This window comes from Varanus komodoensis, unplaced genomic scaffold, assembly GCF_004798865.1.
Source record: "Varanus komodoensis strain SLA01 unplaced genomic scaffold, ASM479886v1 scaffold3, whole genome shotgun sequence".
Taxonomy (NCBI): Eukaryota; Metazoa; Chordata; class Lepidosauria; order Squamata; family Varanidae; genus Varanus; species Varanus komodoensis.
The window spans coordinates 10,007,654-10,030,637 of record NW_025335761.1 but is presented as its reverse complement, the minus strand read 5'-3'; the positions used below and the strand labels follow the sequence as shown (position 1 = coordinate 10,030,637).

The 22,984-nt window shown below is 41.2% G+C and overlaps 1 protein-coding gene across 2 annotated transcripts in view; it reads right to left on the bottom strand.

Moving 5' to 3' along the window:
* Nucleotides 1-22,984, bottom strand: part of PRDM11 (PR/SET domain 11) — a 60,419-nt gene that overhangs the window by 15,654 nt on the left and 21,781 nt on the right. For both annotated transcript variants that reach the window (XM_044437150.1, XM_044437151.1), the window contains exons 3-6: nt 21,110-21,213; nt 17,887-18,149; nt 16,873-16,940; nt 3,703-3,890 (exon numbers count right to left, since the gene is read on the bottom strand). In XM_044437150.1, the coding sequence (XP_044293085.1) occupies nt 3,703-3,890; nt 16,873-16,940; nt 17,887-18,149; nt 21,110-21,213 (623 nt within the window). The remainder of the gene's footprint in view (nt 1-3,702; nt 3,891-16,872; nt 16,941-17,886; nt 18,150-21,109; nt 21,214-22,984) is intronic.

Below are 22,984 nucleotides of genomic sequence, written 5' to 3'. Positions count from 1 at the left end.
TTAATTGGATAACTCTAAATTCTACTGTCACGAAGGAGGGAGAAAAGTTCTGTCTACAATTTGCCCACCCTGTTCTTAATTTTATAATACTTCTACATGGTCTTCCTTAAAGCACAGTCCTATATATAGGGATGGAAAAGTTCAGGCCCAGGGCAAAATCCAGTCTCCTGGACTCCCAATTTGGCCAGCAGGAGTTCCCTAATTAGCCACACCCTTTCCCATGGCTCCATCGGGATAAAGTCTTTCTAATTAATACTCTTTATTATGTTAAAACTAACCAGTGTGAGTGGTTGTACTACAAAGGAAGAGTACTGCAGAAGTCAGTAACAAGACCCAAGGAAAGTTTGAATACCGGTCATTAGAGAAATGTGTCTTGATTATGAAAAGCTGAGTCTACACTGAAACCCATTACTCCCTTTCAAACTGAGAAGAGCTGACCCCACATTCAAGATGGAACATTCTGCTTATGGGCCAACTGCCTCCAAGATCTGATGCTTCTTAGTTGGTTTGTCCTCTGAGCCTGATGCTGTATGATTGGACTAATGATGTTAAGTATATTCTCACCCATCTCAGCGTGATCTTAGCTTGCTCACTAGAATTTCCCACCAAATTTGAAACTGTCTAGTTCTCAGGGCCTACCAGGCTTGTCTTCAGATCCTGCAAATTCAAACCCCAACTCTCTTCCACTTCTGAATCAGAATCTGAGCTGACAACCTTGAAGGGTGTACTATAGGAAGAGTGCCCCCATCCCTACACAATCTCTTTTTCCAAACCATCAATCATTTGGGGGTTTCTCAGCTTTTGTGCATCTTTTCCACATTGTAAAAGGTTCAAATGCTTCTTCCAGGGCTTCCTTACTGGCAATAAGAGATACAACAGGATGGCATTCTTTGCATTTTTTCTTTAGCCCCACTCACTACTGAAAAAACTAAGTTCCTGTTAAGTTCTGCCCTTGGGCTAGAAGAGGTTCACCATTTCCTGCTATGCAGACTTACATAGAAGAAAGTTCCACTGATTTCAACTGGGCTTAATCCAAAATCAGAGTTGCAGGGTACAATCCCAAACCTTAATTTTCAAGGGAGTTTAGTCCACAGAATCCAGTGGGACCTGCTTCTGAGCACGGGTTGCACTGTAAGGCCTCCTTCTCCCCACCCCGTAACAATGTCCCATGCATATGCACCTGGAATGAAACCACCTTTCTGCAAATGAAACCCTCTTTTTCCAGTTTCACGATAGCTGTACTGGGATAACAGGTGTATTGTAAATGTTACAAACTGTGTGCTTATTTTTCTTTCCTTTACTAAAAAAAACGAAAACCAGCTTGGGCTTCTTGCACATGAAGCACCAGCAACTTGCACATGACATTTTCATTAAGCTATTCACCACAGATCCAAGATGTCTTTCCTGCCTTTTGCCCCAGCGTGTACTCTGCATTACTAAGTTATGCAGAAACTCATTAGCCATTGTACTATTTATTCACCCAGTTTAGCAATAACCTTTTGCAGCTGTTTACAAACCTGCACTTTGCCATCCTCTTTGAATAATCAGCTATAATCCAAGAGTGGCCCCTTTACTCACCCAAATCCAGATCATTTATGAACACTGCAGTTTCTACTGCTCACTACCTGCCATTGCAAGAACTGTGTTTTCTCCTATCCTGTTTCCTGTTCTTTAACCATTTATGGACCCATAAGAGGATTTTTCCTGTTAAGGATTTTTCTCAGAGGTTGTTGCTGAGAACTTTTTAAAAGGCCTTTTGAAAATCTAAGTACATTATCTATCAGCCCTATCCAAATACTTGTTTACCCTCTAAAGAACACTACAAGGCTGGTAAGTCAGGAGTGCCCATTGCAGAAGCCATTTTGAGTCCTATCAAAAAAAGGCGGGGGGGGGCTTGTTCTTTCATATTCTTAATCATTCTCATTAGGCTAACTGCCCTGGAATATCCTGGTGTTCCTTTAAATCTTATTTTAAAAACCAGCATTATTGACTACTCTATTATCTTCTAGCATAGAAGCAGATTTAGTAACCAATTGCATATTTTTTTCCAGGAGACCAGCAATTTCATCCTTCAAGTATCTACCATGTAGATCTTGAGACATAAATATTTGTTAATTAGTTTTTCCTTTCTTGTCATAAATTATCAAAATTTCATACCAGATTCTTAAACAGAAGCACTCATTAAATCAGGGCTGTGTATTCTATATATGTCATTTTTAATTAGATACATATTTTAAACCTAAAATTGGCACAAATGCTGTATTTAGAACCCAGGGACAATTTCTATGCTCATGCATAGTGAGTGTGGGGAAGTGCATAATCTATAGCATTGCCTTGACCAAAAGAATGACATGTTTTCAGAATACTGATCCCAGATTATGCATGAGACAGTTGCCCAGGATTTCCTGCCATGGCTTGCTGAGACATGATGGAACAAACATTGATGGTTATTTGTGTGTGTGTTTTAAAACACTCCTAGGTCCTCACGTTCGGCACGTTCAGTTCCTAGCATCTCTCACATCACTGCCCTGTTGTATGGCACACCAAACTGCTATGGCTTTTGCACAGAAGGCCCAATCCAATTGGTAGGATCAGCCTCCTGCATTTCTGTTTTAGCGGCAGATAATGCTGGCATAGAAAAGAACCTTTCTTATCTTGAGTCTTACTATAAGCCTGTCCAAATTCAAGACTGTCAACAGCTCTCGAAGATTTAAGAAAAATGAATCTCCTGTCCTCCCTAACCTGAGATCCTTTAATTGGACATGTCAAGTGTTTGAATCTTAATACCATGTCTGCTTTGTATTTCATATGATCTTGCCCAGGTTAGCTATTAAACAGAAATAGATTATTCCTTTCAACTGAACCGCAAAACTCTTTCGATCGTTTCCTTTAGCTTTGCTCTCTTAATTCCTGCATCACTGAAACCTGCTGGCAATTTAGGGAAAGTTCTTTTAAGGAAAATGAGAAGGAAGCAAGACTCAGGCCACAAAACATCACCACAGACATGAAGTAGGTTCAATAGACGTGTGCTTCAGTAAGTGCTTGTGCACATTTTCGAATGCTATTTCAGGACTAATAGATACACTCTTTTTATGGTTCCATACCAAAATATTTTAAACAGAATCTGCACCTTGAATTCATATCAATACAAACTCAGATGAGCCTCCTGCAAATTCAACGTTCCTATTTTTCCCCTATTTTTTGCCAAGGTCACAGTCTTGATTATTGACAGAAACCCTTGATTTGCTCTAGCAACTCCCACCCCCAGGATTATATGCACATCTTATGAGCATTCCCATATATCTTATAAAACCCTGGTCAGATGTACCCAATGCATCTTAACAGGTGCCACTCTTTGTCACAGAAAAACATGGTGGCAAGATTAATCAGTTCTTACAGATACTTTGCAAGGGGGTAAATGTTCTGCAAGCCAGGAAATCCAGTCAAGCAAAGGACATTCATTTCAGGCTAATGGAATCAAATACTCCCCAAATTGTCCTATTGGATTAACTTACTTCAGTGGGGTTTTCTGTTCATTTCAAACTATTGTTTGATGATGTTGGATTTTTCTTTCTTGGTATATTATACAGATGTATAAATACAGTTATTTGTATCAGTTCCTTTGGGAACTTCATAATCATTCCAATTTTGGCATTTTTCTTTTTTTAATTCAGAAAGAATAAAGACGGGAAAGACACCCACCTCTTGTGAGGTTTCTGTTGATGGTCTCTTGAGACATGCTGTGCAGTCGCTTCATGTAATCCTCACTGTACCAGACCCTCAGCCTCTCCCCTGGCCGGATGTCCCGACAAGTCCGGAAGTAAATCCTCTCGCTGTGCTGGAAGGCCATCAGGTTCTGTTCTCTCTCCTCTCGGGATATGGCCACATACCTGAGGACAAGGACGAGGAAGGATTTGACTCACATGCAGGCTTAGTAGCAATTAAACAAACCTTAGCTTGAGTCACAGTAGAGGTGACCTTCAAAGGAGCCACAGAAAACAGGCGCATTGGATGGCATGAATAATGACATGCAAACTGACAAGAGCTACTAGAAAATAACATGCACGCCTAAGGAATATTAAACACCTTCTTAAGACTGGTACATGTCTGTTGTGTTTGCATGGGAGGACACCTAATTACCATCAGTGCTATCAGAGCACTTCACCAGCTACAAGCAAATGCATCTTTGTAAAATGTTTGCAATGGCCCGAATTGCAGAAACTGACCGCTTGGACTCTACTGCTTCTCTTGCCACTTTATGCTTGGGGTTAATTCTTCCAATTGTGGAAGAGTTGTCATCAGGAAGCCATTTGCAGCAGTTGCAAGGTGAGAATGATCAGAGGATCTGAAAACTGTGCTCTGCTGTGGAGGGATGAGTGAATCAGCAAGGCTTGGACTTGTTGAGGTTTGCAGAGTCCACTTCAAAACTCAGTTTGCCTCATTCTTGTTTCTGCATGCAAGCTTTTGTTGGTGTTTGATTTTTTAAAAATGGGAACAGTGTGATTTTTAGGTGCATGCCCAAATGCATATTTCTTCTTACTTGCTAAAGTGTAAAAATGCATTTTTTAATTTCATAGTGCACATTTTTTCCTGATGATTTTAATTTTCCATAGTGCACATTTTTTTCCAGGTTCAGGCATATACAGCCTTGGTTGGCCACGGATTCTGTGCAGAATCCTGGACTAGATAAGCTTTTGATGTGCTCCAGCATGGCTCTTCTTGAGTTTTTCACCCCCTCCCCCAAAAGTGCTTGTATTTGGGGCTTCAGAGTTGGAAAGCTTTCATGGTAGAGCAAGTGAAAGGAAATTCTCTTATTTTTCTGCTTTCTTGTGTAATACCTTTTTATTTCTGTGTCACTGGAGGACAGCTTTAGCAGCAATTTGGTTTCTTATACTGTAGCAATTCAAGGAGGAAGGCTATTATCAAGCAACCACACTATTGGCACTGTATCAGTGCAAAACAAGTAGACAAACTACATTGGGAAAAATGGTTCTTCTAAAGATAGATGCCATTCTGATAACTTCAGAAGAACCAAATATCTTCACTATCAAGTCACCAAATTAAAGTTCAAAATCATGGATAATTCTAATTTTTACTGCTTGCAGTTTAAAATGTTTGAAATGTCTCTTGGTAATTCATCTGACAGTCCTAGTTAGTTTTATCTTTCCATATTTTCATACTACATCCAAGCCTTCCTTACTCCAAGGTGGTCAAGATGGCCTATTTAGTTCCTTCTCCCTGTGCAATCTGCAATTCATTCTCACAAGCACTCTCTGCAGTAGAATAGACTGAGAAATATTGACTGGTGCAGTGACACCCAGTGAGACTTCATGGCTGAGGGGATTCCTGAGGCTTCCTCAGTCACAGCCTGACTTTCTAACCACTGCAACATGTTGTCTCCCCATACGGCAGGTAAAGGGGCTGGCAAATTATGATTAGCATAAGAAAACCTAGTAAAAGCCAAATTTGTGTGAGCAAAAGTCTGCTAACAGGATGGGACTTTTTCCTTCTTTCCTCCCACTAATTTCACACCCCTGAAAATATACTACAGATGGTTCTACAGTCTTCCAGATCAAATTTTGAGGGTATGCACAGTGCTACAAGGAAATGTCTCCCTTCCCCCAAGTTTTTATGGATCAAAATAATCCCATAAATTGAAAAAGCTCATTGGATGTCACCCACTTAGTTCCCAGGAAGAACAAGATTTGAATCAGGAATGTTCTCATTCACTACTTTACCTCTGAGCTACCTTGCTACTCAGTCTCTAATCAACTGTGGCATTCCTTGGTATAAGCATTTAGAGAAGTAACAGGTATCTTCATAAAGTCTGTGCAAGGGCCAAATTTTATATTCATGCTCATATTATAAAGTACACTTCTCCAAGACACAAAACATGGATCAAAAGAGAGCAAATTAATACTACAGACTTCCCAATCATTGTGCTTTATGTAATGAGAAAAGGAGGTGCTGGAAGAGAAACAATTTAGAATGGGGTGTACATGGAATTGATATAGGCACTTTAGAATGATATGCATGAGTGGCTTGTACTCATTTGCCCACCTCAAATCTAGTTCTCCTCTGTCCAATTTAACAACTGATTTATTATGTACATGCAACTCATGTGCAGGCAATTACTTAGACATTCCAGTGAGACTGCTTGTTTCCCTCTGTGTATCTGATTTACTGATAGGGAGATACATACACTAAACCCAGGAAACTAGTGAGCACAGAAAAAGCATTCAGGAGGTCCCAACTGGGGAATCAGCAACAAAGAAAGGAATCAGTTCTGATCTTGCAGTTATGCCTCACAACCTGGCTTCATTTTCAAGAACTGCTATGCCAGGGGAAAGACAGTATCATTCCAGCTGAATAACAACTCTCAAGATCCAATCTTTTTCCAGGTTCAGTTTCGGGTACTTGTTACAATGAGATAAACTGCTTAAAGATGAAAACAGAAATTGCCTTGTCCAGGTTTTTGTTTTCTGGTTGTTACTTTAAAAATTCTTAGAACCAATTCTAAATTGAATGGTTCCATATGTACATTTAAGTCAGGAATGAGCAAATTGTGGCTGTCCAGATGTTGTTGGGTTGCAACTCCCATCAGCCCTAGTGAACACAGCCAATGGTGAGATGATGGGACTTGCAAACATCTGGATGTCCACAAGTTGCCCATCTGATTTAAGCAAATATCCAAGTCCCTTTTCCAGATGCCTAAGAAAGCCAACAAGAAGTGGTCAGTGCCCAATTGCTCATGAAGAGTTTGTGCTAATTTATTTGCAGGAATTGATCAATTTTCTGTGCATTGTGTGTGTGTGCCCTTGGCTGTCTGCCTGTCCGTGTGTACATGCAAAATACACTGAGATAAATTTGAAAGAGGCCTTTGATACTGCACAATAAGCTGAGTTTAACACATGATTGCAGAATTCCTTCTATATTCGTAAATAGACATTTTCTATTTCAAACTTACACATTCATGATTGCGTATACTTACCTATTGTGCCTATTAGGCTATATGGGATCAGACACGGTATTGACTTCGTGAAGCAGATTATGGGTCTGCAAACTGGAAAAGTGTCCTCCTTAAATTTCCTGTTCTGCATATCAGTAAAACTATGCAGATTCACAGTATTTGCATGGAAATATGTTTTCTAGAATAATACCAGGGCCACTGAACACCAAACTTTCCCTCTGTTCATCATCTTTGAAGTTTGACTATTGGGCAGTATAGAAATGGAAACAAACAAGCAAGCAAAAGTAGCAAATGAGATTTGACACTGTTGTCCAGCCAGACAAGCATCACAGGCAAGGAAGAGATAGAAATGTTGCAGCTATTTTGCAGTAGATAAGGAACAAAGCTTCTCAGGACACTAGAGTAGAACTCTGGACACACATGGAGAGAAAAGAACAAGTAGCCAAACAAAGAGTTTGAATTTATTGTATTATATATTTATTGTTAAGAAAAATAGCCATAAACATACATTTCCATTATATATAACTGTTAGGGTGAACACAGCAATATAGTCCAACAGGGGCACTTAAAACATGCCAGATTTAAACAACCACATACAAGGAAGCATCCCTTGTGGGATAATACAGAGAAAGCTTTTCGCAGAGCAGAAAACTCATCCCTTGTTTGCTTATTCCTCATAGAAAAGTATATTGTGGGTTATACTTTTATTTGCTCAGGTGAGTTAGTATTGTGTACCCCCATGTACTCATGTTCCCCATCTTTCAGGGTTAGATTTCTTGCCCTCCACTCAAGGAAATGTCCCAGCTCACCCATTTAGGTGTTATTTGAGCATCAGAGAGTACAAATCCCAGATACCCTGAACATCTAAGCATTTCAGAAAAGATCAGTGGCAGGTGGGAATGCTAACTGCTGTGTTACATGGCTCAGTTCTCAGCAGCATTGCTCAGAAGACAATCCAGAAAGCCATTTCGGCAACTTCATCAGTGTCACCTCACAAGCATTGGAAAGAAAAAAGTAAAGCAACCGTATTCATCCTAATGAGCTGTGTGTGTGTGTGTGCAGGCATGTTAGTAATACATGCTGGTTAATTTATATAGAACCATCAAGGAACATAGTACTTCATAGAGTTAACCAAACAAAAGGCAGAGGTATGCTCCAAGATGTGTACAATCTAAATTGTAAATCTGCAGGGAGCAAAACCCACCTACTCCCCATTCAGTGATAGAATGTTTTGAGAATCTGGCTTCCAGATTCTGTGCATTATTGTCTTCACCCTAATTGATAAGTAACTGGTGCTATGCCTGTCTCAAAAGTATATCAATGCTTGATCCATTTAATTCTTGCAACAGTGATCCGCATCTTAAGCTACATGGATTTTGGTTCCCTGTAAATAGACACCAATGCTATAAATGTGCAGTTTCCTCTGATAGCTTTAAAACCAGTCTGATCACAGGTTTATGAAGTCTGCAACCACATATGTACTTCTCTGGCAAGAAGGCCTATTGAACCCCAGGGGACTTACTTCCCAGTAGACTTGCCCAGGATTGCTCTGTAAAATTGTCTTCTCATGTTCAGTACCAAAAGGGCTTTGTGAAACCTGGTTTCCTGCAGCTGTATCTCAACTCTCATATCTGACAGTTGGTAGCACACAGTACTGCATACAGGCAGTGGAACAGATGCAAGAATGAAACAGGAGAAGACATCCAAGTGTGAAAAGGTACAGTATCTATACAGTTTTAGTATACAGACTAAAAGCAGATGCAATTAAAATAGCTGATTTCAGAACCAGAGCTGAATCTTAACAAGCCAGAGAAAGCTACATTGCAGATCTACTAGAGCACCCTTCCCCTTCCTTCAGATGTTTTGGGCTTCAACTTCTACCACCAGCTTCCAGTAGTCAAACTCACAGGGCCTGAGGGAAGTTGTACTCCAAGCCATCTGGAGGGCAGCAACACACCTTCTGGCCATGTGTGATGCTTGGGCATTCCCCATGTTAATGAGTAAACTGGCTAAAGAAAATGCAAATAAGCAAATTTGAGGTAAGACAGCAGGGAGATTAAAAGACAGCATTGTGCTGCCTGTAACCTACATAGCATTGTACATATAAGAAAAATTCAAGCTTGTCAAAGTTCTTCAAATTCTGCCTTAAAGCACATTTCATTTCATGTCTGTATGGGAATGCTATCTTTGTATTTTCTTTTTGGCATGGAAATTCCTGTGCATTTTTGTGCATATTTTCCCAAACACACACACTCACTGTGCACAACTCTGAAATATATGCCTTCTTTTCCCACTGATTAAAGTGTGCTTGTGCACATTTTTCAAATGTATGCATGCTGTTAGCAAGCTTGGAACCCTACGTCTGTGTTCATTCTGGAAAGTACAAATTGGATAAATCCTGATCAAAAATGAACTGAAACAAATTTCATACATCCCAAAACCCACAGCCTTAACCAAACAGCAATTCCGATGAAGTCAGAAGAATAACACTAGCATTGCAGCGTTTGAACATGCTCCAATTACTTGCATCTGCAAAAGCCATTCTCCATCTGACACAGGCTTTTAAAAAAATGGTACAGCCTGGTTGTAACGGTTAGACTTACAGCACTAGTAATATCCTGAAGAACTGCAGATACAAAGAAAGGCCAACAGAGGTGCTCTCCTGCATAAAACCAAAACATCCTATTTCGAAAGCGAAGCCATTTTTGCAAGACTTTTATTGCAGTAAGAGTGCTTCAGTTTTCTTAGATCCACACCTATATAGTGCCATTTGCAGAAGTAGAGCAGAATGAGAGAGGATGGTGTTTTTGTGGCTTCTTTTTTTAAATTTGAAGTGCAATTATATAAATACAAAGCCTAAACGTTTCCTGAGCATAAAAAAGGTCGAGGAAACAAATCTATATGCACCTTGGGCCTTGTAAGGTGGAAGTTTCTTCTGGCCTTTATATCTCATATCTTTTTATTTAAGTAGCTTCACAGCTTCTTTTGCATGTGTTCTACAGGTCAGGTGCTATGTCTCCAAGTGCATAGAGCAAAACTGCCATGATTTATATTACTCTTAAAAGGGAACTCTCATTGAACTTCCCCATAATCATGCTAGGGAGTATTTGCTAATTCAACAAAAGCTATTAAAAATACCACAGAAGCTAGAAGTGGTGCTTTCTCTTCCGTGACCTAGTAGTCCGAGTAAGAGGAGTCTGCTTGGGATAACTTTGGCTAATCCCTGCCTTGGGTTCGGAAGAGCTCTTTGATACTGCTGTTTGCAAGTTAATTCCCTGGCTAGCAGAAAGCACCTGACCTTTATTCAAAGTTTGGAGCTCATCCTGAATTTTGGCCAATGTGTGGCACATCTGACTGACCTGTCCAGTCAGGTCAGACATCCCCTGGCTGATCACATGCATATGATTTGCCATGTCTCTGTGGATTGTCACCAGCTCTTGACAGAACTGCCTGAATAGTTCAGTCTGTTGGAGGGTGGAGTTGAAGAGCTGATGGTCAAAGCCAGAGATGGTTGGGCTTCGTGCACATGGCCGAGGGGGCTTTCTGGAGGACTGGGAACATGAGTTTGGGTGCTTTGCTTCCTGCGTTTGGTTTATCATATCTGAATGATCTGACAAAGACGACGAATGAAGGAAAGATGGCATGGAGAGGTGGTCCACTTCTTCTATAGTCCTCTGCAATGATGAGAAGCGATGCTGCCGTGAGGGGCCTGGCACCTCTACACCTTCGTCAGCTGGAAACAGAAAAAGAAACATCATATTATTTGCCTGAAGACCTTCCTTTGAGAATTTCTCTGTCAGGAGAAATAAAAATTTAACTGGGAACACTGGTAAAAATCCAAAAGCTTTTTTAGACTATTGGAAGAGTCTTTTAAACATCACATGTGGCTATATTATGTTCAATGCAGGAGACAATCTAGCCATAGAAGAACCAATTTGGCTGAGACAATGACAATCATGGATCTAAGCAGAGTACCCAGTGTAACTGGGCCATATTACCAAAAGCTGCAAACAAGAAGATGTTCTGGCAGGCAGTGCCCCACTCTGAGCAGCCTGGAGATGTGTCCATTTGTACCTTGAACACCGTAACAGGACTGGAGCAACTTATTATATTCGTACAATGAACTTTGCTTGGTATCACTAAATTACAACCATCTCTGTTTTGAAGTTTTTAAGTGCACTGCAAATGGAAATTACTATTTAGGGAACAAAATATCAATGAAACTGAGAATATGCACACTAAAGGTTTATTAAGAAGACTCCTAAGTGAACACAAAAATGCAATCGCATTCTGTTGGTTATATATCACCAGTTTCCAGTGTCAACACATGTGGCATGAGTTGCAGGGAACTTTCTTTTGTGTCTCCCCCAGTGGAAAGAATTTGCATCCTTAAGCAAACTCTCTCAACATTTTATAGGACTGCATATCCCAAAGTAAGCCACAGCTCAGTGGCCAAATTGATGCTTTGCATGCAGAACGTATGAAGCATTACCAGATAAAGGCTCTCAGTAGCAAGGTGGGAAGAAGCCTCTGACAAAGACTCTGGAGAAACCTGCAATAGACAGTGGGCAGCATGTGGTCCTCCAGATGTGGTTGGAGAGCAACTCTCATTAGACTTAACCCACACAGACAATGGAGAGAATTCCTGCGAATTGTAGTCCAATAACATCTGGACAGCCAGACATTGCTCCTCTCTGAGATACATGGATCAACATTTGATGGAATGGAAAGGCAACTATATATGAACCCACCCCCCACCCCGCTTTCTCTGTTTGTGTGTCTGTGTGTGTGTGAAGGAAGCAATAGCTCACAAGTAACTATACCAACAGTTCCACTGCAAACACACCACAAATCTTCCTTCTTGGATAAAGAAGATTCACCAGTGAAAATTGACTTGGTGTAATGCTTTGTGTCCTTTCTCCCAATCAAACATAATCTAGAGTATCAAGTTCCACATAAATACAGGCTAATAAAAGCAGCAAAGAGGAGTCTGGTTATACTTCTGTGGAAGATTTATGGCAAGAACTTTTACAGGGTTCAGCATATAGAATTATTAGTGGTCCAATCTAGAGTTGAACATGAAGTGATGAGCCATAGACCTCTGCCTTGCTTCATCATATTGTAATGCTATTTCTTAATGAGATTTAAAACCCTTGCACCACCTCACAGGGACAACTGCAGAGGACCTTGCTGACTGTGCAGCCTATGAGCTTCTGAAACTTTTCCCAGGTTTGAACCATAGTATAAACTGCTATAACCAATTGTTAGTTTCCTCAAAAGCAATGGAAACAGTCCATATCATGCATTTGTGAAGTCTGAATGAATATCATAGGGATGGATCCACAATAACCCACTGAAATAAATAGTCAGGACCCATCCTGCTGATTTCACTGGATTTACTCCATGCATGATTGAGTGTGTATCCAGCTGAACATTTGCAGATAAAATGCTTTAAGCAGGAAAACCCCAAGCATCATCATGAGCAGTAAGAGCCATGTGGAAATTCTTCACATGGGGTGAAGTGCAAACATAGGCAGTACCACATAAATTGGGCATATACAGCTGCATTCTGTATGCTGGTATCTAAAAGGAGAAATGAGATTAGAGTCTGCTCTTATGTGCTCCTGTGCATAAGGCAAACCCATATGTTATTTCCTTTGTACACTACTGACCCAATACAGACCATGTCTGAACTAAACTCTAGTTACCCATATGCTGGATTTATTGATGAAGTAGTCTTGGTTCAGACTTCCTTTCTTCCTTGAGATGGGATGAGAGGATCTCTCTCTCTCTCTCTCTCTCTCTCTCTCTCTCTCTCTCTCTCTCTGTGTGTGTGTGTGTGTGTGTGTGTGTGTGAGGGAAAGAGAGAGAGGGAAGGCAGAGTACTCATCACATTTGCTGTTCCATACCATGGGAACAGTCAAATTATCTACACGCTGTGCTAACTATTCCAAAGGATCAGAGCTCATAAATGTCCTTCAAGGTGCAGTTGCACATAATTGGTTCATGAATTGGGAGCAAGGAAGGCAACAGGGCAGAAAGCACCAAGCACACACAGGAACACTAGCCAGAGGGAATGGCTTCATTAGAAGGCAAGGACGACCTTTTGCACCATACAGTTTTTTGTCAGAACGATTGTGGGCAGCAGGGGACAGAGGAGGAGAAGTAATACTTACAGCTGGTTGATGGGCTGTCAACCACGTCCAGATCCGCTCTCCGGAAGCCGTGTATCTGGCATGACGAATGCAGCGTCGACTCGATGGCTCTCTCGTGGGCGGTCAGGACAATGGCCGAGGGCCTCCCCGGGCTGCTGGGACTGGAGAGGGACCTCTGCATGAAGGCCAGTTTGTCTTTGGTCCTTCTCTTCATGTCGTCCCATCTGTGCTTAATATCTTTCACAGACCTGGGGACCTGGCTCACCGATGTGATTTTTCTTGCTATCCCTTCCCAGATCTTGTCCCTGTCTGCATGGGATAGACGTATTGTCTCCCTTCCAAACAGCCTGGCTTCGTTCCGAGTCACTTCAGTGACCAGAATGTCCAGCTCCTCCCTGGAGAACTTGGGCTTCCTCTTTCGTTCAGTCATGTTCCTTGAATTCAATATCCCACAAAGTATAAACGGGTAAAAGGAAATCAATGTGAAGTAGCCACACTATTGCAACCAAGAAAAACGACCAGTTGAGCATTCACTCCCAGCTTGATGAGGTTCTTCTCCTCTATTCAACATAAAACTTTCCATTTTTCACTAAATATAGAATGTGTCAGATATTTGCTTTTAAATAACTTATCAAAGTTGGGAGAAAAGAGTCACAAACACACCCTGTACCATGTTCTGTTTGTAGCAGATGTAACCTTTGCACCTACAAACAGGTATTTGGAAGCTCTGTGCAAGCTGAGTGACTTAATCATTCTTGAACAAGAAACCAAACAAGACCAAAATACTCTTTGAAACAAAATCAATGCTAGGCGTTTACAATTACATGGGCTAATTTAAAAATGGCCCATAGCACCTGGCCATGACTCAAGAGACTTCAATGGGTTAAAGAAGACTACTGAAAAATTGAAGTCTGCAAATTATTTGGGGTTTCCTACAGAGAATTTTGCAGCATAGTTCTCTTTGGTTATTATTTTTGTATTGCAGATACCATCTTTTTTCAAAACAAGAGGGTTTTAATAGACAGAAGAGGCACAAGAATGCTGTGAGATGCTGTAAAGAACCCCCAGTGGATTCAGCTTGAGAGGGAAGAGGTGGGCAATTTTGTGAAAGCACCTGTGAGGACCTCACTGCAGATTATTCCCAGGATGTTCTTCCACGGTATTTTCATAAATGACATAGGGTGAAAACCAAAACTTCCATCTTGCACCTGCTATCTAAGGGCCACTTCACACTGTTTGAAATTAGCAGATAACTGTGTTGTATTCTGTAACTTGCAAAGTGCCTATTTTTTCACTCCCTAGACCCAAATGGCACTTCCCATACATATGGCCAAGAACTTAGCAAAACACACGTTATGAAGCACATGGTGTCACACCTATTAGGTCCATAATGTGCCAGGTATATTTCCTATATTTCCATCAGGTGTAAGAGGTTCCCCAAAAACAGGCAAGCAAGGTGGTACAAGATAAATTAATCACAGGAAAACATACCATGTGTATTTACTCATATGATCAGTACTTTCACTCTAGAGTCTTTTGGAAATCTACTGTAAAGGATCTACATTCTGTATTCTGACACTTCTAATCTTAGCTATAACACCAGTGTTCACAGTGCACTTCTAAGGCCTTTTGATTCACCTTTGCTAAACTGCCATAGGACATTTCCCCACTCCTTAATGAGGTAGGGAGGTAAAACACAACAAAAGGTCTGTAGCTGTGGCATAAACAAGCACTGCCTCCTTCCCCCACCCTCCAAGAGGGACTTAATGTCTTTCAATTCCTCTGCAGAAGCAGCAACATATGCACTTCTCGAAGGCAAGGAACAATGCTGAACCCAGGAAAGGAAGGTATAGCCAGTTACAAGAGAACATTTCTGAACAGACAACCTAAGCACTCAGAGTGTTAAAACACTTTCATACACTACTACACTCTTCCCCAGCCTGCTGCCTTCTGAATGTCTTGGACTGGAACTCCCAACATTCTTATCCATCAAGGCAAAGCTGCCTGTAGCCTAACACATCCAGAAGTAACCCAGTGGGGGAAATCTTCTCTAAAGTTCTGATGACACAGATGCTTCGTGGCACTAAAACACGTCAGCATATCGCATATGGTCCTTATATGCATTAAAAACTGCTCATTCCCTGAGGACTGATCCATTTGTGGGCCCGATGGCACAGCACCATTTCTGCACAAGCAAGAAATATAAGGGGGTTAGGAGGAGCCCTGAGGTTTGCAAAAGGGCAAACATGTTCAGAGAAAAAGCATAAATAAAACCTAAACCAAGGCAACTGAAAACAGCGTGGTGGAGGGCTGAGCATTATGCAGAATGCTGACTATCTGCTGGTGGTGAGGACTAAAACCAAGCAAATATTGAATAGAGCATCCTGGAAGACGGCATGGATGGCTGACTGCAACTCTGAACAGAAGCACTCCAAAGTATGACACACAGTACACAACCAACTTGTTAACATCTGAGATGCACTGGTTTTGACAAGCCAAATTTCCCAGCTAAAGTAATTTTTCCTTTTTGCTCCTTCTTCATTCATCTACAAAACAATGAAGTCATGTACACTTTAGGAGAAAAGCAAAACACAACATACAGACAGACTTTCTTACACCTGAGAAGTACTCTCTTGACTGACCAACCAATAACATCCTCGTATTTCAGTCTACAGCTATCAAACCTGTAGCCCAACCCTACACTTGTTCACTCAGAATTAAGTCAAACCAAGTTCAATGGGATTTAGCCCCAAGTAAATATAGATAGAACTATAGCCTTAATCACAAGGAGCTGTTTGGCATAAAAATGTGTAACCCTATCCAACATTTGCTAATAGCATACACAATGACCTATTTGGATTTCTCTATGCATTAGGATATCAACTCTCAAACTATATCTTTTTAAGCATATTTATAGAATGCCATCAATCAGAGAGCATCAAGGATATGTGGGCTTCAGCTACCAAATCATTTATTATCTATAGCATTGTCAAATGGGAAAAATCCAATGCCATTCATAGTATCTTCAGTGTGTTTTCAGTTCTGTTGCTGTTGAATCACAATTTGTCTGCAACACACACAAACTCACATACACATGCATGGATAGACTGCCACAAAAGCTCTGCTTTGGGAAATGAATGAACAGCGTGTCCCTATTGACTGATCTGTCGATCAGGGTGGCAAAGGAATGTAAATAAAGTAGAAGCATATGAGAGTTTTTGCAAAGCCAGCAACAAATAATAAGAGAACTTTTAAAAATGAAAATTGTGGATCTTTCTTATTTTGCAGGAGCACCCCAACTGATAAATTCTATCTCCTGATTGTACCATTATGATTAGCAAAGCAGCAAACAACTCTAAACAAACAAACAAACAAAACCAAACAAAATTTGTAGGCGTTCCCACAGAAACGTTTTCTCATAATTAGCCAAAATATAACTTTTTTTTTTTTTAAAGAAAAGTTGTTTTAAAACATTGGAATAGTAAAATAAAGAGTGTCAGAGAACCAGTTTGGAAGAGGTGACTAAGTGATAACCCCGGTTCCTCTCCTTCCTCAACTGAAACCCTGCTACTCAATGGAGAAGCAAAAGAGTGCCTCTGGTAGGAATAAAGAATAAAACAAGGAATCAAAAGTTTCAGACAGGAATAGTAATTTCTAAAGGGTTAACCACAAGAGAAGTTTTTGTTCATTCTCTAGGCCAGAAATACCATTAAAGAAGGGAAATTAATAGACAAGTGATCAACTTACCTCATCCAGTTTGATGTAGTCTCATCTGTCCCATCTATGGATTTGTAGCGGTTGTTCTTATCAACAATCTGAAAAAACAAAAGTGCAAGGAAATGGAATAATTAATGCCTCACTTCTAGGGCACCAACTCCTAATTGTCTCCTGGACAGCCTGGCCAATCAAGCTTAGGGAAAGGCTGGAGAACAGCCTATAGAAATGTTTACTTCTAGCAAATGATTCAAGTATGCTTCTTTATTTATTTTATTTATTTATTAAAACATTTTTATGCCGCCCCATTCGCCGAAGCCTCGGGGCAGCTTACAAACAATAAATAAAAGCAATTATAAAATAGATCGCAACACATATAAACATTAAAAATCCAAAAAATACAATATAAAATAAGCCGCCCTGGCCAGATAAGATCAAATAATATTAACAGTTAAAATACCGCTTAAATAAAAAGGTCTTCGCCTGGCGCCGAAAAGCAAATAACGACGGCGCCAGGCGGACCTCTCTAGGGAGCACATTCCATAACTTAGGCGCCACCGCTGAGAAAGCCCTCCTCCGAGAAGCCACCCTCCTAATTTCTCTCACGGGGGGCTCTCGGAGAAGGGCCTCTCCCGCTGATCTCAAGGGGTGGCTGGGCATATATGGATGTAAGCGCTCCTTCAGGTAACCAGGACCCAAGCCGTTCAGGGCTTTATAGTACGACAATTTTGCACTAGATGTCTAAGCATTCTTTTCCAGTCCACAGTTTAAACTTCTCCTGCCTGTTAACAGGAAGAGCATCTCTTGAAACTAAGCTACAGGTACTTATATTCTTAGCATAAGTTTGAGAGCATGAAGGTCCTATGATTTGCATGTTTAGCCAGAGGAACGTGCTACAAGTTCTAGCATTCCCTAGCCAGCCATGCCAGACAGGAAATGCTGGGGGCTGTAGGCCTTTTTCTGTCCAAATTTGCAAAGAATTGCATCCTTTGCCTCACCAGTTGCTTCCAAGAGTTATGCTGCTGGGAACATGGTTATCCTACTTACCAGCCAAGAGAAGAAGCCTGCTGATTTGTCTTGACTGGAGAGCTTCCCTTCATATGGTCCAAAGATTCGACCTTTAGGGATAACCTCACTCACACAGCGCACATCTCGCTCCCCACTGGGTTCTTTCACTACTTCCATGCCAGGTGGGATGGTCAGTGCAGCTCGGTCAGGGATGCCAATGGGTACCGGAGCATCTGACACAAACACAGGTGGGCCATGGTTTGGACATTCATCCACAAAATACTCCTGGCAGGACTCACAGACTGGAGGAGGAGGAGGAGGAGGAGGAGAAAACAAGAATTACTCTGCATCACAAAATGCTGACAGTGTCATCAATAAGGGCACAGGTGATTTTTCATAAGTTGATTTCACATCAAAACTTCTCAGGGTGCTGAGAGTTTTTCTCATGCCATCAAACTTGCAAGCTTAGCAGAAGTTCTTTTTGTGGCAGCTGTTTTTTAATCTCAAAGCTATGCAGCACATTGTCTTGGGAAAATGGCTTTGTGCAATCCCAAACTTAGACCAGAAAAATGTAATTTCCACTTAGCTTCAACACAGAGAAAGCAAAATATCATTTTTGGAATGAAGGCATAATTCACAGAATTGTAGAACTGAAAAGAACTGTGCATCATCTCAGATTTCCTCAACCTGGCATTCCCCAGATCTTTTCCCATTGGGAGGGCACCCTGTTGGAGAGTGTGACCTAAGCCCACCCAGAGCAAGAGTAAGCTCCTATCACTTCCTCCACAAATTAAGCTGTACTGCTTTTCCCTATTGATAATGGAGTACGTTTATACCAATCTATGGTATAAATTTGTGACCAAACTTGAAATAGGTTGTACAGTTTTGATCATCACACTCAACAAAATATAGTGGATATAGCAAAGTTTCAGGAAAGAGAAGCCAAAAATGATTAAAGGGCTGGAGCAAGTCCCCTGTGGGGAAAGACTGTAATGTGTGGAACTGTTTAGCTTAGAAAAAAGGTGACATAATAAATGGGGGCATGATAAAGGTGCATTACCATCTACATGAAGAGAAAATGGGCAGGGTCGGTGTACTAAAACCCAGGGTCAACCCATGAGGATGAATGGAAGGAGACTTAAGACAGGTAAAAGGACGTGCATACAGCACAGTGATGGCCATCAATGTACAGAACTTTAAAGGGAATTGGATACATTCATGAAAAATATAGCTCTTAATATGGCTACTGGTCAAGATGGCTTTATATGAACTCCCAACATCAGAGGCAGTATGTCTCTCAGTACCAGTTCTTGGAAAACATGAGAAGAAGGATGTTATTTATTGCACTCCTGTCCTGCTTGGGGTCTCCCACAACCTACTTGATTGGTTACTGTATGAACAGAATGCTGGATTAGATAGGCCTTTGGTCTGATCTAGCACTTAACGTTCTTAAAGTGGAAATAGGCTTTTGGGTATGCACCAGCATGACAGTTGCCATGTTCCTTGCACTTTCCCCCTCTAAACTACAGCCAACAATCTTTAGGAACTGTTGATGAGCTGTACCAACTCATCTGACCAGGAAATGAAGGTGTAGAAGGGTTTTCAGCCAGCCTATTTGGTACAGATGGGGAACATCGGGCCCTTCAAAAGCTCTTGAAGAACAATTCTCATCAGTCCTAGCAAGCGTATTTAGTAGTGAGTGATGAAGGGAACAGCAGCCCAAAAATGTCTGGAGGGCCACAAGTTGCCCATCCTTGTTATGTATTTTGTTATCCATCTCTTTAAGAGCCAACAGATGCTCGAGATACAAGACAAGGCCAGCCTATGGGCATCACTGGGGTATGACATGACATACTTGCTAAAAATGAAATCACTACATTGAAGCCTTTTAGAAAAGGTGAACTATAAATCAAAATAAAGACTTTAAGTGTTAGATGGAGGCTGGAAGGATAGAACCCAGTACATAGTTTCCACAGGATACATTGCTTATTAGGTCCTGTTGGTCCTTCCAGGCAAGTGATTTCAGCCCTGTCCTGGACAGGGTTGAACTCCCTCTAAAAGACAAGGGGTTTGCAGTTTGGGAGTGCTCCTTGACCCAGAGCTGTCCTTGGAGTCTCAGGTGGCAGCAATGGCAAGGAGTGCTTTCCTTCAGCTTCAGCTGATACACCGTGTCCTTACCTGAATGAGTATTGCCTTGCAATGGTGACCCACGCTCTGGTAACTTCCTGGTTGGATTATTGTAATGCACTATATGTGGGTCTGCCCTTGAAGTTGGTCTGAATACTTCAATTGGTTCAGAATAGAGCTGCCAGAATGTTAATGCAGATTGGCCAGTCCTCTATAGGTTATACTAGCTGTCAATTGACGTCTGGGCCCAATTTAAGGTGCTAGTGATGACCTATGAAGTCCTATATGGCTTGGGTCTGGGATACCTGAAGGAATGCCTTCTTCCCTTTGTGCCCTCCCACCCACTGGGCAAGCTACAGACCACTGGTTTTCCAATGTGACAAGTTTGAGAAGGAATCTTAGAGTGAAGTGCATATCATATGCTTAAAATCCCATGTCCTTTACTCTTGGCAGAATCACAGAATAACAGAGTTGGAGGGGGCCTATAAGACCATCAAGTCCAACCCCCTGCTCAGTGCAGGATTCCAAGTTAAAGCATCCCTCACAGATGGTTGTTCGCTGCCTCTCGAATGCCTCCAGACTGGGAGAGCCCACTACTTCCCTTGGTAACTGGTTCAATTGCTGTTCTGCTCTAACAGTCAGGAAGTTTTGTAGGACGTATTCCTGCCAAGAACCCACCAGAACTTCCAGAGAAAGACAGATATTGGATACCAGAGAGAATAGGACTATTTTACAAACTAAAATAAAGGCTAGTTACATTAGGTATTGCATTATAACCCTCCTAATAAAGTATATTTAGCTACTTCAGGGCAGGGCTCTGCTGTTCCCTGGAAAGATTAGAGCATATTTCTCTTCATGTCAGCTAGTATTACATCTAAGGATTAAAGGACAAATGCAGCACACAGGGTGTAGAGCAGGCATCTAAATCTAAGCCAGAAGTGGACTACGTCTGCCCATCAACAGTCCCTGTTCAATCTCAGGTTTGGAACTTCTGTCTTCCAGCACTGCTATAGTTGCATATCTCTAAAATTGCCTGTAGTACATGAATGGCACTCCAGTATTTGAAAAGAGGGCACTTTGCAGGTGGCAATGGCAGGGCTCCAACTGACCACTCTTCCAGCAATGAGAAACTTACACCAGAAATCCACTTGCTGAAAACTCTTGGACATGACCAAATCCTGCTTTCCTTTCAGCTTTTTAGGCTCCACGTCCACAGATTGGGAGTCAATTTTTCCAGAGCTGTCAAGAAAACAAAATAAATGGGATCTAAGAGTATGATAAGCTGCTGGGAAGGGCAAAGAAAAACAATAAAGTGCATTCTTCTTTAAACCTCCAGATAGAAATAAGTTTTTGAGCACCTCATAATCAAATTGGGTGTTACTTTAACAGTAACTGTGTTTCTTTCAAAATATTTCCGAGTTCCAAGTAACCTACAGAGAACACTATGATTCACCCCCAAGCAGTAATCCCTGCACTGTCTTTAGGGGCAGCAGTGCCCCGTGTGTGTACCTTTTAAGGTGAATGACCTAAGGGAACTGTGCAGTCCTGGCATGAAGGACTGGAAGGGCTGGACCTCTGTCAATGACCAAAGTCCATTGCATTGACATCTGTCAATCGCCTAAACCTCCTGTCCCATTGCTACCTTTCCCCCCCACTGTGTACAAACAGCAGAAAAAAGCCTGGTCTGGTAGCTGCAAGAACGGTTGCTTCTGCCTGTCATTTTAACTCCCTCCCAAAATTTCTGGGGTCATGATGGTGCATCACTCCACAGCTTTGGCTGACGGGTCCCAGAGGCACTGTAGGTGAATTAAAACAGTAGTTACAAGCATCAGAGATGGCTGTCTAACAGACCATCCTTTAGCTGCTTTTGGCAAATGGTTGATGCATGATGAGAAAAATAAAGGGAAGGTGGAGGTATCCCCTGAGGGCCCTACCAACAGGAGCTGTTGAGGGGTCCAATGAACCAGGCCCTGGAACCTTTCCATTTTACTGACCCAAAATATCATTTATTTTGGACCTGATTGTGATTAGGCAACTAACTGAACATTCTACCCCATACTCCCTCTCCCTGTTTCAGAGATTATCTACACAAGGCATATATTGGACCTTACTCATACGTTTTAAATGACAAAATGACCCTTGAGTTTCACTTCTTTTCTTAAACAGCACTTCCAACCTTTCTTTTTCCTTTAGAGTGGGAAATATGCAGTATTATTTTATTAAAGCTAAAGAAAATCCCTTTCACATGTGTACAACTACACTATTTCACTAAATTGCACTATTTCACTAAATCACAGTGCCACCTGAATGTTATGTGGCAGAACACGAAATGAGGTTTGTGAATGCTTGGATCTCAATTCTGGAAATAAAGCACCCTGAAAATATAGCTGCATGATAAATTAAATTAAATATAAAGTAGATACAGTGGATTAACAGCCTCATGTAGGCAAGCCCACTGGAAAATGATTTCTGTGCTCCCCTCCCATTGACATTGCACTCAGTTTCTTAGGTACAAATAGTCTTCCCTCTCCCTCTGCAATGCTTAACACCACAGATTAACCCAAATGGTGATACCAGGATTAGGAGAAGTAAACAGCCTTGGTACAGGGTGCAGATTGAGCAAAACACAATGATAAAGCACTGCAATTTAAAGAAAGAAAAAATGGTGGCAATAAAGTACAAATATTTAAGAAGTTTTCAACACTTTCACAAGTTCATTTAATAATCAGTTTTTTTAAGCTTTTTGCCCACAGCTAACATTTGTAATTGTTTTAAACTATGTTTAAATGTGTTTGATTATTGTTTTAGAAGGTTTATTTGTGATTCTAAGCCGCCTTGAGTGCAATTTTTGGAAAAGAGCAGGGTACAAATCAAATCAATAAAGTAATATGACAAATTAAAATAGTACTCCTGTAATCTTGAGTTGAGCTGTAGGGATGTTCACTCCTTAGCTGGGATCCAGGACACAGGGATGACCTGGCATCCACTCACAGCACAGTCATACAATGAC